This window comes from Poecilia reticulata, linkage group LG15 (assembly GCF_000633615.1).
Source record: "Poecilia reticulata strain Guanapo linkage group LG15, Guppy_female_1.0+MT, whole genome shotgun sequence".
Lineage (NCBI taxonomy): Eukaryota > Metazoa > Chordata > Actinopteri > Cyprinodontiformes > Poeciliidae > Poecilia > Poecilia reticulata.
In genome coordinates, this window is record NC_024345.1 from 14758634 (window position 1) to 14774900 (window position 16267).

Sequence of the window (16267 nt, forward strand, 5' to 3'; positions counted from 1 at the left end):
ATATAGTTTGGAATAGTGTTGCTTCTCAGGGTAAACAGCCCAATTTGTTTTAGTAGGTTTTCTGCTCTAATGCAACCAATTACCATGGATAAATTATTTCAACAGCTTCTACTAAGCCTTGCAAAAGCCCTTTGAAGCAGGGAAACCTGCTACACTTGCAAAATAGTTTGCCTCAAAGAGGTAGGCCCAGAAACACTGATCAACATAAGCTTATCATAATCACAACTCTTTAATCTAAAACCAATTTGGAGTTCACAGATTTAACAAAAATAGTTATTGTTTTAGAAACACATTTTCCATGTAAGTACATAAGTACATTTCTGAGGTGAGTGAGGAGTGCATTGCCAGTTGTCAGAAGTTTGTAAACCCCTTTCCACTCCTCACATCTCCCTTTCTGGTTTAAGTTGCAACGACAAATTTTAACTTTCCTAGGTGGAGAAATGTGTCTGTCTGTGTGTGTGTTGGCTTGCATGTGAGAAGATTCATTTGTGAGGTTGCGTGTGTCTGCGCGTGCATCAGCAAGTTTAAGGCTGCAGGGCTGTGTGTTAGAGCACAGACATTTGATGTGCAGAATCGTGCCCGAGGTGAAGCAAGATGTCTGCCATCTCTCTCCGCGGTCCTCTGTTGATACGGTAACTTAGTGATGTCGCCTCTAACCAGCATATCAGGTGAACATGGTTACAAGGAGGAAAGTTACAGACTCATATCCCCCTCTTTAATATAAACTTTAAATTGGTCACACCTCCCACTTTCTCAGTGTGACCGATGGCACAGGGCTGGACACACTTTCTTTTAAATTCTGTGAAACGGTAAGTAAATTCACTACATCGGGGAGGGGGATATATAAATGAGTCTGACCTACATGTGAGTTAACATGCGAGTTTGTGCAGCTTAAAAACTTGTTGCCATTCTGTGCTTTAATTAAACAGTTGCTAGAAAAAAAACAGTATCTTACAACACTGCATGGGAACATATGTGTGACATCTTAAAGCCTGCTACGAGTCGTCTGACAGCATTCAAACAAGAGGGAAGATGCACAGACACACAGACCTCTCACACAATGCAAATCATCCCAAGTTCAAACAAATCATAAAAGGGGGCATGAAAAATAATGTTAAAAAGAATGCATTTCAGAGAAAAAGAATACTTCGATCATCAACTAAGGAAAACACAAAAAAAGTGGGGAGGGTATTGTCTCAGCCTCATGCAGTGTGGAGATGGGCCTGGTCATGGCAGGTAGGAGGCAGGAGCAGCAGCAGACATTTTGCTTTCTACATGAAAGCAAAGCTTAAACTGAGGCATGGTTTGCTCAACATCTGGAGAAGAAAAATAAAGGAAACAAACTCCCCTCGTCATAACAATATCCGCAGGGGACATAGTTATGAAGCAGAACCCCAAGTAAAAGTTGCTAAGTCATGCAGAATCGTTAACTTGCATACCTTGGCCCATTCTATTCATCCTTGTTGCACTTCAGAAAAAGAGGTAAGTATTCTACTGTAAGTAGGTAATATTTACAGTCAATACACAACGGACAAAATGACTAACCACTCTATTTAAAGCTTGCATGTTGTTACTTCTGCATTTGGGCAGTTTAATACATCTTAATTTCAAGATGTATTGAGAGCATCTCGTCTTCACTTTGGTAAATTCTGAGTGTAACCAAAACAAATCTGCATGCTTTTAGTATCTTGTGTCACGGTTTAAAAGTTCAATTTCATATCTCAAGCATAATATTTTAGGGGAGAAAGAGCGGAAAATGAATACAGCACCTTTCACATTTATCTGCACCGCCTGACTTATGGCTTATAATAAATTAATTTCTCGCAGTACAATAGACACAAAATTTTTTCAAAAAATTCAACATTTAACACTGAACATTTATTCAGTGAGTGGACAGAATCTCAATCTACGTGAGATGCTGTCTGATCCAAGACACTGCAACTTGGATCAGAAGTTGCAATGTCTAATTTTAGTGTTAGATATTTTATGTTTTAAATTTAGGTTTTTGAGCTGCTGCTCCCCACTGAGGTAGATTACATGGCACATTAGGCTCAAGATTAAATACTTTTAAATGTTTCCAGACGTTGCCAGTTTGTTAAATATCCAAGTCTCTGTCCTCAGATATTTTTTCCTGACTTTGTCCTCTCCACTGGTTGAATCTCATCCATAAATTTCTACTGTATTAACTCAAATTGGAGCTGTAGACTTTTCTGTTGCGATTTCTGTCGTCAGTGGCGTTATGCACTGATGCCAAAGTTCAGCAGTCCAGACTGAACAATGTGGGAGCACTCGGCAATGCTGTTGAGCAGCCTTTAGTTCAGTCCCATGGCGAATTTTTTGCAGTCACAGCTGAAAAGACACTAACGTACAAAAAACTATTTAACACAAATCATACAGTTTAAAAGATAACTGCATAAAATGAATGTAAACTTCTAAATGTGAAGTAAAAAAGAAATCTGAGAAAATTTTCTTACATTTTTTCAGCATTTAAAAAATTAAAAATAATTCTAGTTATACCAAATGACCGAATATATAAACATTTTATTCAAAATTAGTGCTTTGTTTAAAACAAGACTATGTGTGATTTAATGCAGTGTATGTTAACATCTAGTTTAAAATTTTAACAAGCAGCTACAGATAAGGGAATTTTTAGATACTCACCATTTTATAAGATCAACACACTTGTGCTTTACTTGAATCAGATGTTTTCTAGTCTTTCCAATTTCAGGTTTTTGGGTCACTTCCGTGTTTATGTTCCAGGGAAACTAAGGAAGTAAAGCACTACTAATAAAAAATTATTTATGCTGTAAGCAAATATATAATCTGATTAATTTGCAAGTTACATTCATTTTAAAGGAACTGGTTAGGTCCAGATAATTTTGGCAAAAGTACTGAAAACAAGCATATCTTGTTTTCCAGATATGAAAACTTTACTCAACTTTTTGTTAGTGTGAGATTGTCCTACTTCAATGAAGTATACATTTTTTTTAAAGAGTTATTATACTTTGTTTTACCAGGGATACTAATAAATGTGGAGGGTGCTGCAACAGAAGTAAGAATCCTATACTAAACTTGAAATCATTTTAGAACTGACTTATAAAAAGAATAGGAAATAAAAGCCTTGTTAAACACGGACATGCAAAAAAGCACAACAGATGCACCATGATTGAGAAAATATCAACACTGCTAATGGTGAATGATCTTATGAATAGTAGTATACTGTATCTAAAAGCCAGATTTCCTTTATTCTCAGTATATCCCACTACACATCACAAAACACTACAACCATGATCTAGGAACTGATCATGTGAACAAATAACCACTAAACAACAACTACAAACAGCACAAATACACCAAGTTAGACATGAAACAGCTACACAGAACAGGTAGAGCCAACAACATACTAAATGTTTGTTATGATTACATTTTTACTATAAGCCTGTTTCCAACAACAATCAGTGTCATCCAAGCAAGAAGTTAAATTATATGCAATGCCAAGAATCAATAAGAAACAAGTGTGAACCATTTTTCTAGCAGTTTTATTGATTTTATGTTTTTTTTTTTTTTTGTCCTGTTATGATCGCTATGATGCGAGAGTGAAAACTGCATGCAGATGATTGTGAAGAAAAGTAAAAACAGCACAAACCACACATTACACTGCATCTGTCATCACAGCCTGCACACAAATACACACAGCTAAAACACACAGGTCACGAGTAAAACACTTAACATGCAGATCGACAGCACACGGCACACACAAGTGGCACCTACTTCTGTTTTTCCCTCGCCTCTCTGCTCTTACTGCTGCGGTTCTGCCGGTTGGAGGGAGGCACCGAGTGCACAGAGGAACTCTTTTTGCTGGAGGAATGGGAGGAGTGGGAAGAGTGGGACAAGCTTGTCCGCGACTGGCCAGCGTTGTGGTCAAACTGCATGAGGCAGAAGATCAGGTCTGTGGGCACCAGCTCAAACTCGTACGGGGGGTTTGTGATCACATATCTGGCCAAAACGAGAAACATCGGAAAGGTTGATGCGCGACTCATTTTATTCCCAATGACGATGAGCTCTGGTGAAGAGAAAGCTCCGACACTGTACCGTTTTGTGCACTGGCTTGGTGTGCCGAGATGAGCATCTCTTAATCTGTAGATCCCAAAACACAGCATGTTGTACGTTTTCAGGGCTTTACAGAACAAGTCGCCGTAGCAGCCACCGTCCTGTAACAACATGCAACAAAAGAAAAGCATGTCAGCTAATGAACTCCTTCATTGTCAGTAAAATTAATCAGCTCTTTATTTGCTTTTTAATTCCAAATGAATGTCAACTTTTAGCACTAGAGACTGCAGCAATCAACAATGTTTGTGCCCCAAACCATAATTTATTCTAGAGGAAAACAAAAATATCTGCAGAACTAGAAGCTCTGAATAACAATAAAACCTTGTAAAACAGGCTGGAACCAATTCACTTGGTGTTTCCTTTGCAGCACTCTTTGTCCTCTATCAAAGTGTTCTCCGCCCACCGAGGCCTGCTTTTCGTGATTACTGTTGCTCGCATAGGATTAAGGACTGCGACAAGCAGAGGCGACCAGATGCGTGCTGCTGGGTAATGCCAAAACGTTGTCATTTCCGCTCAAAGCATTTGCTTACCCCTAAGTCAGCAAACGGGCCGTCATACAGGGCCAGCTGGGCGACGCGACACCTGTCTCTGTTGGCCAGCGTCTGTGGTGTGCTGTAGCCTCCTCTGAGAGCGTTCTCCTCAGCCAGCAGGGCCTCCAGCTCTGGCGTGGCTCCTCCCGTGACTAGTGTCCGGATTAGTGTGAGGATGTTATCGTTGAAGTATGTCTGGAGAGAACACAGATGGGTTTTCTGTTAAAAAGGAAAAAAGAAAAAAAAAAAAAAACTCCCCCCGTCACCACTAGAGAGAGGTGTCAGATGAGAAGGGAATAAACCGACAGCCAGTTATGCTGACCTTTACCATGTCTCCTTGCAAAGAAATGAAAAAGAAAAATGAGCTGATGAAAACTTAAAAACATTCCCTTGTGTTAAGTCTGACAACTGAGAAATAGTGAAAAAAAAATTAAAAAGCTTCACTTTATTTTTTAGGCCACTCTTTGTAGCCCCCAGATCAATTTTGGGTCTTAAATATAAATTATATCCGATTCATATGCTCCATTTAAAAGCCCAGTTTTCTTAGTTCCCAGTCCAAAGTACAACATGAACGCCCATTGAAGTTTAAAATTTTGGGCAACTTTGAGACATACAGTGCTGTCCAACCTCTGTTTGTGAATATTTTTTGTACCACCTAAAATATTTTCTGACTATATAAAATGGACTGAAAAGACCATAAAATGTAATATCTAAAATCGAGGAATTATGTGAAGTGTAAACTTTTAGTATATTTTAAATTTGGAACAACTGAAAACTTGGAAAAGAACGGACAACGTATACAAGCAAATATATAGTCATAATTTAATGCTGCCAGATCATTAGTGTTGCTTGTTTCTATGATGTTACACGTTACAAAATAAATAATTGATCATTTTTGGTGATTGCCCTTATTGTCAGCATCAGTATTGAAACATTGTGCAACAGATACAAATGCCAGATCCAGTGAGTAAAACAAGGAAACAAGCCCAGCTTTAGAGTTTGTGCAGCATGCAAATAATCAAAGAACAATTTAACAGATATATTAGTGGATCTTGGTCTCAACTGAAAGTGCGTTCCCAGAACCGATCTTACTAAAGGCCCTATTGGGCCAGCGAAGACTCTATTTAATTCATAAGTCAGTCAGATAAAAAAGTTTGAGTTTTCCTTTTAGAACATTATATACTTCAGAAAGTGGACAAGCATTTTCCACTTACCGGCTATAAATTATAGAGCTGGTATTTAGCTTTGTATAACCTAGCATGGATTAGCTTGAGTATATTTCTGAAAGTCCTTGCCTGTTCTTTAACTTCAAACCTCTTAGACCTTCTGCATAGCTCCTTGAAGCTGCTTTTAGCTCAAGGTTAGTTGGTCAAGAAGGTCTTACCTTTAAAGAAAAGGCATAAAACCTTCCATTGATGGACAATGTGTGTTAATCAATTATTAATTCTGGATCACATACAGCAGCCTTGATAAACCAAAACACTTTTACTTACTTTTTAAAAAGGACTTTTATATAGTTTATTTTTTTTTTTACCTAAATACAAATATTTCTCTGATTTGATGGTGTCCATGGGCATTTTGCACACCAAAAAAGCAAAAGTACTTAAACTGTCACTAGTCTAGTGTGAATGCTGTTCTACACACTGAACAATATCTCCTTTTTCTTCTGGGACACCAGTTAGACTGGCCTCTATAGGTGTCTGGTTCACTTGTCCTTCAAGCTGTTCAGGCCCGGCTTTTTCCTTGCGCTAAGACAGCCGATGTCACTCGACAGCGAGGCCAGAGTGGCAGCGCCTCTCTCTGGGCCCCTGACAGGCCTGCAGAGCTTCATGATGGATGAGCAGTGTCCATTAGCCGGCTTCACCTCTGACCACTTCTAGACTACAGCTGACGCCTGTTTTACTCCCTGCGCAGCTCAGCACCTCTCGGCCCCCTAACCTCTCATTCAACTGGACGACTGCAGGAATTAAGTCATCACACCAGCAAATGGCGAGAGAAAGAATTATGGTTGGTCGTGAGATGGGGGGGGAGGGGGCAGAGGATTTACAGAAGACTTTCCTCCATCTCCTTCGTAATTTTATCTCCACTGGAGCGTTGCTGTTGTCAAAAGATAGAAGAGGTTTCATTTGGTCTGTTATAGCCAAGCTTGTGTCATCACTGTTGTGGTTAACCTTCAACATTCATTTAGAGTTTAAAGATCTAATGAGGTTCTTGAAAATCTAATTTATGATAGTCATGTAAAAAAATTTTTGTTTTAGACATCAATAGAACTGGCAGGTGGATGTGACCAATGTGCTTAACTGATTCAATTACCAAAACTCTTAAACGCTACATAACGTTGCATCTTTAATCCAAATTGTATTCATCTCTTTCCACATTTTAGACACAAATAACTCACTAAGAGAGTTTGGATTTCTTTTAGGGTTTTGCCAATTTATTAAAAAAATAAAAATAAAACGACAAAAACACAAGTTTTCACAGCCTTTGCTTTCTACTTTGTCGATCCACCTTTGGCAGCAATTATATTTTCTTGTCCTTTTGAAAGTGATGCCTAGCAAACCTATCTTCAGGCAGCTTCTTCCATTCTTATACAGTTCTTCTCAAGCTCCTTTCAGGTTGGATGAGATATATTTGCACCCATTTTCACATCCCTTCATGCAACCATCCATCCATTATCCCTCCCCAGATTTGTGCCTCAAGACAAAACCTCCCGTCTCTGAGGTCTAGAGACAATTCATTTGATTTCATGTTTGGTGTTTGACCTCTGACCTGCACTGTCAAGTGTGGACCTTATACAAACAGGTGTGTACCTTTATATATCAAGTCCTGTCAACTGAATTTATCACTGGTGGACTCCATTTAGGCTGTAGAAACATCTCAAGGATGATAGATGAAAACAGCTCGTCAAAATATTATTAAGCTAAGGCTATGAGTACTTATGTAAATGTGATTGTTTCGCTTTTTTTATTTTTAATACATTTCCAAAAAAACTCAGTGGAAATAGACTAATCTAATACAGCTGGGAGTGTAATGCAACAAAATGTGGAAAAAGCAAAGTGCTATAATACTTTTCAGATGCACTGGAAGTGTCTAATATTACTACCTGTAATGACGTTTTAACATGTGTGTCACTTTGAAAGGGCTCTCACAAAACAGTACAAGCTCCAACATAAACTATGCAGTGAAATGTTAAATCACAGCACTTTTGCAGCACGTTGAAAACCTCACCGCACTCATCAGCGAGTCGAGTACACTGACAGCGAAGGCGGTGCCGCAGGCGAAGGGCTGAGTGAGGTACAGCTCCGTGTCCGGGTCGTCGTCATCGTCTTGGTCCAGGAACTGAACGTTCGAGTCATTCACTGGGAGACGGGAAGAAAAGCTGAGTTAGACAAGGTCAAAGTGAAGGCCACACACACCAGCATATCTGAGAGAAATGTATAACTTTAGTTTATCTTGCTTTTGGGTGTAAAAGGAAAAGACTCGGGTGTGTTAAAAATTGTGTTAATTTGTTCAAAAGTGATACTTTTCAATGGCCTAAACACTGTGCCCTGAATTAAAAACAGTAGAAAAAAACCATCAAAATGATCAAAACTAAATGAACAAAGACAAGGTGCAAAGCATCTTGTCTTTTTTGGCAGTAGCATAATCTCACATAAAAAAAAGCTGTTAATTAGCAACAACTGTACAAATAGGCAAAATTAAACTATTTTGTTACATTTTCGTTTCCTGTCTTATGATGAAAAACACGCATCACCCTTACTTTAGTAGTATTAGTTTAGTAGTAGAAATATGTCAGTGTCCGATCATATTTATACCCCAGGAGAACAAGAGATCGTAAAATAACATTTCATTAATATTTTGATGAGCTTTAACAATTGAAGATTAAATAAAGTGTAAAAGGTTGAGGTTCAAATGGTGATTAATGGTTTATATGACTAACTTTCTTTAGCTTACTTTCTTTACTGTAAGATCATGCTGCCGCAACAGAAACATGAATTTCTTTGAAAGCATTTAACAAATCTCTATCAGTGGTTTCAGTAAATGTAAATGGAGCTGTATATCTAATGGTAGCTTAGTGCTTGAATGTGAAGGAATGTTTCCTTCACATAACATGCAGGACATTCTCACACACAGCTTCAGAAGTATTTCCTGTACATCATTTTCTTCATACACAGTAGTAACCATTGCAGAAGGACCCAGTCAGTTTTAATGCATTACATTTTGTTGTTCTTCACAACGCCACTCGTGCAATATATCGTAAGCATCGTTGCTCTCTGCAGTTCATTTAATCAAGAGGGATCAAATTTAGCAGGATGTTGCCGGTGAAATCGCTTTGCTGAAGAAAACTTCTCGTCGTAATTTACTGCAACTTCAACAATGGCTATTACGTCACATTTGGACATCGTGCACTTATCAAATCATGCTTTGACTTTCAGAGTTTTCCTTGATGCATGTGTTTGTCACATCATCATTGCTGGAGAAACTTACATGTTTACCTGTTCCCTGAAATTCAAATGGTGCGTCAGGTAACAACACAGTTTTATCACACTGACATCAGGTGTAGATGTGGTCTGCTAAGTGAAATGGTTCAGCGTGAATCACATCACAGTGTGTTTTGGATTTCAGGCTGAAGTGTCGTCACTGAAGGTGAATCACAATAAACTAGAATTTAAACTATCAGTTGAATAGTTATTTAAGTGATGTAGTACTTTAAATCAAAACATATACATTCTTTACACACAGATTTATATATCTTGCCAATTTTGGCTTTTTTCTAATGAAAGCCAAAAAATATGTCAGTCCACTGTGTTTTATCATAAAATTTGGGTCAATATCAATATCCAATATTAGTATTGTTGCTATGGTGCATATATATCAGATATATTTCTGATCCTTGCAACACCTTTAAAAAAAAAAAGAAAATCAACAACAACCATAACACTGACATTCCTTCTCGTCTCCGGTTAAACAGCTCGCAGTCCTCCCCTACATTACTATCACTATTACATGCCAATGAAAACACCTCATGGCCAAACCCTTCCCCTTCCTGCCAAATGAACATACGCAAATGACAGCAAAATGGAAACAGATATCAGGTATTGATATTGGCCCAGTTTTACTTGTGCTAGTTTGTACTTCACCAATGTCTTAATAAGTGATTACAATTGGTCAACGCTGTCGGTAACCCCGATTTGTTGTGTGTCCCTAGTTATTCTCTGTAAGATGTAGAGCTAAAATGTTAATCAAAGTGACAATGAATCAACTGGGTCTTGGTCGAAGGAGTAGCCGATGGAATAGGGTAAGAGGTGGGGCAGCCCAGTGTGCAAGAGTGTTTGGAAGAGGAACGGGAAGTGGAGTGGAGGTGCAGGGCAGCATGTTGCTATGAAAACAGCCACAAGGACAGACCGCACGTGATCAAAGGGCTAGTGATGAATTGGAAACACAAAAAAGGAGGGCAAAATCATTAAAAAAAAAAAAAAAAGGGCTGTCAATTTCAACTAGAATAAAGAATAAAAATGTTTTTAAAGTGAAGCCATGGGAGTAACGAGGGCCTTGAGTGCAGCCAGATAAATCAAGACAAGCTGATGAGGAGGCCAAGCAGTGGAGCAAGGGATCTGACGGCAGCAGAGGACAAAGGCTCAGCTTACCCAGCTCAGTTATCATTTGTATGCTGGTTCCACTTTTTTTTTCCTGACTGAGAGAAACCAATGGCAGTAGTTTGCCAGGTTTAGCTAATGGTGATGAGACAGTGCAGAGAGGGGGGAGAGATGCTGTTGTTATTGAAACACTTTCAAAGGCTTTTTCTAAAAAAAAAAAAAAATGTCAAAGTATTGGTGTGTCGACTCCAGAATTACGCTCATGGTTCTCCAGTGTCTCTGGATTAAAGTGCATATAAAGCCATAGGTGTCACAGCACTAACCATTTAAAACCGCAATCAGTTTTACCACGGTAGCACAGAACAGGGGATAAACAAGGTCTTATCCACCAACAAACCTTTTTCACACGGCATGCAAGGAAAATTGATCATGCACCTTTGATAGGGAGTGTTTTTATGTTTGAGCTTTAATCTGCTCCTGGCATTGTACCCTGAAGATATGACAGTGTAATTACAGCACCTGGTTCCAGCGTGACATGAAGGCTCTCTCCCCTCTTGCTCGTTCCTCATCTGTGGGACAATGTTATCACATCTAGATTTGATTCTTGCGAGAAAGAATGCGGCGGCGCAACGCCAGTACTTGCTACCATTTAAGTGAGTGACTCCAACCTGACTCGGACAATAATCTTTGTGGTCAGAAAGTGTAATGGGAGAACCTCCATTCGGGTAATGGCCGGGTTGCATTAGGTAGCAGCTTTCTCTGTCTGGCCTTTTCTTAGTTGGCCTCACGCTCTATTGCTCCCTAATTGGGTCAGGGGAGACAAAGTAGCTAGTCTCTGGTGTTTGAGAAGGCCCCTTAGAGATCTGAAAGTTTCATGAGTCCCCCTCACCAGTGGGAATACAACCAGTGGCATTGTTATTAATAAATGGACATATTTTGCAACCCAGGCACTTTTTGTCCTTCTACCTTTTCTCCCTCCTTCACCCTCTCCATCTGGTTGCGTTTCTCTTGTCCATTAGTGAACAAATTGCAGGAGATGGAGCTTTTGTCCTAAAAGTGCCGGCCTGACATCTTCAAATCAACTTGTCGTTTGAAAGCAACTATCCACATCGAGTAAATGTAGGGAAAAAAAACAAAAAAAAACCTTAAGGCAGACTTGAAGGGAAGCAAAAATTCCAAACGACGCATTCCTCAGTCAATCTGACACTGAATGAGTTGGAACTTTTGATAGCAGGATGAGGTTGTTGAACTATCAGCTCTGTTTGTCAATGTCTGGGAATGAATTATGAGCTGATTTGAGGTTACAAGGTATGGCATGCGATATCTGTGGGTGGAAACTGGTTTACCTAGCTCTGTGATGATGGGGATGTTGGATCCGGTGGTTACCGAAGCCTGACGCACAAAGCCATGTACTGGACTGCTGTCTGGAGATGACCTGTCCATTCCAGGAGGCGTGAAACCTGAAGACAGAAATACATTGTTACAAAGAACAACCAAAAACTCATTTAACTTTTAGCAAACTTTTTGTTATTCAGGCTATAAACAGTTGCAAATGTAAAGGGTGCATCTGTGTATTATTTTCTTTTTTTCTACATTAGGGAGGCTTTACAAACTAGTTGGGTTTATTTATGAAGGTTTTGTGGCAGATGGATAAAAGTGGATAAAAGATAACTGGATTGTGTTAAACTTTTCAAATTACTTACTTATTATTCACACGTATATCATAAATTTAAAAAATTTTAAAAATATATCAAGGCGCTTCTATGTACTACTTTGCCCTGCAGAGTAGTGCCTCTTTGTTAAATTACAGTCAAGATTAAGGGGAAAAAGGCGAAAAAATCTACTCCAACTTTAAATGTATTTTACTTCAAAAGAGTCATAAGAATGAGCATGTCACCAAGGTCTCTATATTTATATATTCTGCTCACATCAGCTCACCTAGCATTTAGTTTTTTATGTCCCCTTTCTGCACAATTTGAGAGTGTGGATTAGGAGGAAGAATAAAAGAAAAAGAGCAAAGTGAACAAGGTGCCTGCTTAAAAACTGATAGTTACTGTGCTTTTAGGGGTCAGCAAAGACAACTTTAGCATTCACATCCCTCCATCTATGGGCAGACATAAATTTTATATGTTGTTCATTTTGTTACGATAAAATTGGTGAAGTGTATCCTGAAAACCTTTTATGGTGCGGCACAGAACCATGAAATACAAGTGCAAGTGACAGCAGTACGAATTCACATGACTTCACATTTTTGCATTTTCTCAAAGTGACAAGTAAACACCCTAAATCTGTAATGCTATATGCATAATGCATCACCTGTGTTTTGACATCCATCATTTAGTGCTGACTACAGCAAAATGTCAGCTTATAGTGCCAAGGCCATGGAAACATAAGGCAAGGAATATATTCAGGTCACAAAGTTTTAAAAGCATTGCAAATTCAGTGTGCGTGAATATGTGTGTGTGTGTGTGTGTGTGTGTGTGTGTGTGTGTTCTTTTCTTGTCAAAAGTCTCAATACGCTGCTCACATTACAAAAGAGAGCTTTCAGGCCTTTGCAACGAAAAGACACCGAGCAGTTTAGGACGGAGTAGAAAGCACACACTGAACCGAAGCCTGGTTGATCCCAACTTTTGTTAAACCAATTATTAAACAAGGTCTGACAATGCGAGTCAGCCAGAGAGCATCAGCTCCAACATCACACTGTCGAAGTCCATAAAGCCGAGGAGTGTGATACAGAGTTTTGGGGGATTTCTTTTTTGCATTTTGCCTCTTAAATGCTGCTCTAACAGTTTTCCACAGCAAACATGAAGACAGTGCAAAGATGTAGGAAAACAGCCTCTGTTCAGTTGCAGCTCATGCGCCAGAAAGCGATGCTGGTGGGAAACACGAGGCCTACTGCTGTGCTTCTTTCAAAAACATGTTAGGGTTACAGCCTAAAGCTGCAACTCAGTATGAGCTGAAAGGCTCCAGAGAGCTGGATGTCTTTATTGAGAGTTAAATATGTTATCTTGTCTGATCAACCTACAGTTCGGCTAAATTACCTGAGAGAATTTAATCTCAACATGAAGCATTAGCATATTAACCTAAAAAATATTGCATCCCCAGTATATAAATCAAGGCAAAGGTCTGGCTCTGTTTCTGGATTTCAATTGAATTATGTTTGTTTTTCTAGGATTTTATGTATTTTATGTTCTTTTATTAAATTAATCCAGCAAAATACACCACCAGAAAGTTTTAAAAGCAGTTTCATTACACAAAATCCTCTCCATTACATTGTTGTTCACAGTGAGAGGCTGTAAAATAGTGCCTTTTGAGCTACAATGTACAATAGACAAGCGAGATCTGGGTTACATACCCCCGTATCCTTGTAGCCCCGCGGGCACAGCTATGCTCTGTGGTTGACTACATTCTACAAGCAGCCGTGAGAAGCTCTCCCCTAGGAAAGCACGTGTTTACTTATTCATTTGCACCTTCCAAATTCCACAGATAGCGTCTGAACGGGAGCGACGCCAGAAGGAAGGAATCCCTGAACAATAGCGGCATTTGGGTATGTTGGTGCATTTTCTGTACTTTGCGTATGCATGACTGCATGTCACTGTGAATGTGTGTTCTCTTAAATGGGTAATTCGTGTAAGACACAATTATTGATAACACTCGACTCCATGCATCGATCTGGGGAGGGAGAGACCGAGACCAATGAGCTTTTGCACGGAGGTGGCTCTCAGTGAGTAGAGCTCCCCAGAGCAACGAGCTCCGAGGTTTCGCCTTCTGCTTATTGTTCCTTGGTGGCACTGCCACTGAAAGCTAATCACTCACTCACGGCTGGGAAAAATAGCACCACTGGCATAAAAGTTAAACATGTGGAAATGTTCCTTACAAAAACATAAAGACAATTCTGGTTTGTATAATAATCACTGCAGTGCAGAGAAGTACACAAATCATTTTTACAATTAAGATTTGTATTATTGTTGATTACATGTTTTGTAAGGGCCTTCTTAGAAAATGTGATGGTACCCCTCCAGGCGTTGTCTTTTAAATAATTAAATCAGTAAACAGACAAATTGTTTTCAAGTCTCTTATAACTGAAATAACCCTTCTTCATTAAGGCTTATAACATTGCATTGTTGCGAGTAATAAATTCCAGTTTGCCAGCTTTTGGTATTCTGCAGCACTTGACAGGTTTTTATCTTGGGATGCTCTCAATTTAATTCCACCATCTTCTCTGACTAAAATAATTAAAACATCGCAACAGGATGATGCCGTCAACAATGTGTTTCATGATTGTCATCATATGTTCAGGGTGTTCTGCAGTGCTTCTTTTCTCCCACATACAACGATTTGTGTGAACTCTGAAAGGTTCAATTTTGGTTTCATCCAACCAAAGCACATTCTTTTACATGTTTGGAATATCTTCTTCGTAGCTTGTTGGGAACTTCTAATTGGACTCCACATCAACTCTTGCCACTCCTTTATAGAGACTAGATTATTGGAGTGTGTAACTAATGGTTGTTCAGTCAACAGATTCTCCCTGTGGATCTCTGCAGATCCTCCTGAATAATGTGCCATGAATAATGCTCCTCTTTCCAGGCCTGTGAGTTTCATGTAGATGTCCATGTTTTGCAAGATTTGCAGGTATGCAAATATATTTCTTTTTTCTTTTTACTAACTATGGATTACAACTCCATGATACGTCTGCAGTGTTCCTTCGTCTTGATTATTCTGTGTCTTCTCCTATGTTCTTCAAGAAAGCATAGTTACTAATTATGGGATTTCTAAAAGCAGATTTTATTTAGATTTTATGTAGGGACAATAGAGTAAAGACAGTGTTAGTCTAATTGCAAAAAATTCTAAGCAAATATAGTGAAGTTTGTCATTGTCATGTGATAAAATATGAAAATGTTTCCACGGCGTTCAATCCAAAGAAAGAGTAATAAAAAATATTCTATGAGACTTGAGTCAGCATCTCTGCTGTGGTGATGCTCGCTGCACTGAGATCAAGGTACGGCTTTCAAGGTAAACATAAACCGAGGTTTACCTGTGGGTGAGTGTGTCTGCACAGATTGCCTTGGCATGAATCCGCGTGTGTCTAAACTGGTGCAAACACACCCACACAAATGCGGAAAGCGTGTGCCCGCATGTGTCGCTGTTTTGTCGTGACTAATGAGGAGCAGCTGATTTGGCCTGCCTGGTGATTTGTACTAGCTGCTTAATGATGATGAGGCCTGATGGGATGCCAGGTTCATATGTTTGTCTGCAAACATCAACAATCTGTTCCAGACGATCTGCCAGACTCCGTATCAGGGGGGAACGACATCAAACGGCACAGTCATGTTGATTACATCATTAAAAAGTATTATCAGAGAGGTTTAGGAGCATTTAATTACCAGAGAAAACACTCAAATTGTCAGAAAATTGCACAACATAAACTTTAAAGAATTGACATAGCAATCAACACAAGATTTTCAGTGTGCGCGTCCCCACGAGCGGCACTCATGTCAGCCTATGGATAATACAGTAGACTTGCAGAGAATTTTGATTAAGAACATTTAGCACTCTCTATTCCTTCCAGTGAGGCTGCTTCATCCCCTCCCCGTCTTTTCCTCTCCTTTTTCCATTCTTGACTACCGTCTTCCCTCCTTGCCACAACCTGTCCCCTTTGGGCAGCAGTGTACATGGAGTCTAATAGGACGCTCCTTACCTTGGGAATTAGCCTGTAAGACCCCAATGCTGTCATCAAACTGCATAGACTTGATGTTGAGTGATGCCAAGATGCATTCCTTATCCTGCAGAGAGGCATCTTCGATATTGTTCTGATTGGCTGACAGTATTACGCACATGTCACAGAGGTTGATGTTGACAGCCCTTAAATCTGCCCGACTTAATGGTGTACCCTTCAGGGTGAGGAGAACACAGAGAAAAAGAGCGAGACAGCAAGAGAGAGAGCAAGGGAGAAAAAAAAAACGGAACAGAAAGACATGGGGGAGAGAAAAACAAATTTAAGAAGTGAGCAGAGTGGAGCTTTGGGAAATT

The 16267-nt window shown here is 39.4% G+C and overlaps 1 protein-coding gene across 43 annotated transcripts in view; it reads right to left on the reverse strand.

Moving 5' to 3' along the window:
• Positions 1–16267, reverse strand: part of kcnma1a (potassium large conductance calcium-activated channel, subfamily M, alpha member 1a) — a 159275-nt gene that overhangs the window by 5444 nt on the left and 137564 nt on the right. For 19 of the 43 annotated variants that reach the window (XM_017308915.1, XM_017308917.1, XM_017308919.1 and 16 more), the window contains 8 exons: positions 15936–16128; positions 11584–11697; positions 10289–10372; positions 7869–7999; positions 4641–4835; positions 4093–4211; positions 3772–3996; positions 1440–1468 (listed from right to left, as the gene is read on the reverse strand). In XM_017308915.1, the coding sequence (XP_017164404.1) occupies positions 1440–1468; positions 3772–3996; positions 4093–4211; positions 4641–4835; positions 7869–7999; positions 10289–10372; positions 11584–11697; positions 15936–16128 (1090 nt within the window). The remainder of the gene's footprint in view (positions 1–1439; positions 1469–3771; positions 3997–4092; positions 4212–4640; positions 4836–7868; positions 8000–10288; positions 10373–11583; positions 11698–15935; positions 16129–16267) is intronic. The other 24 variants (XM_008429456.2, XM_008429428.2, XM_008429463.2 and 21 more) reach the window with 3 other exon arrangements.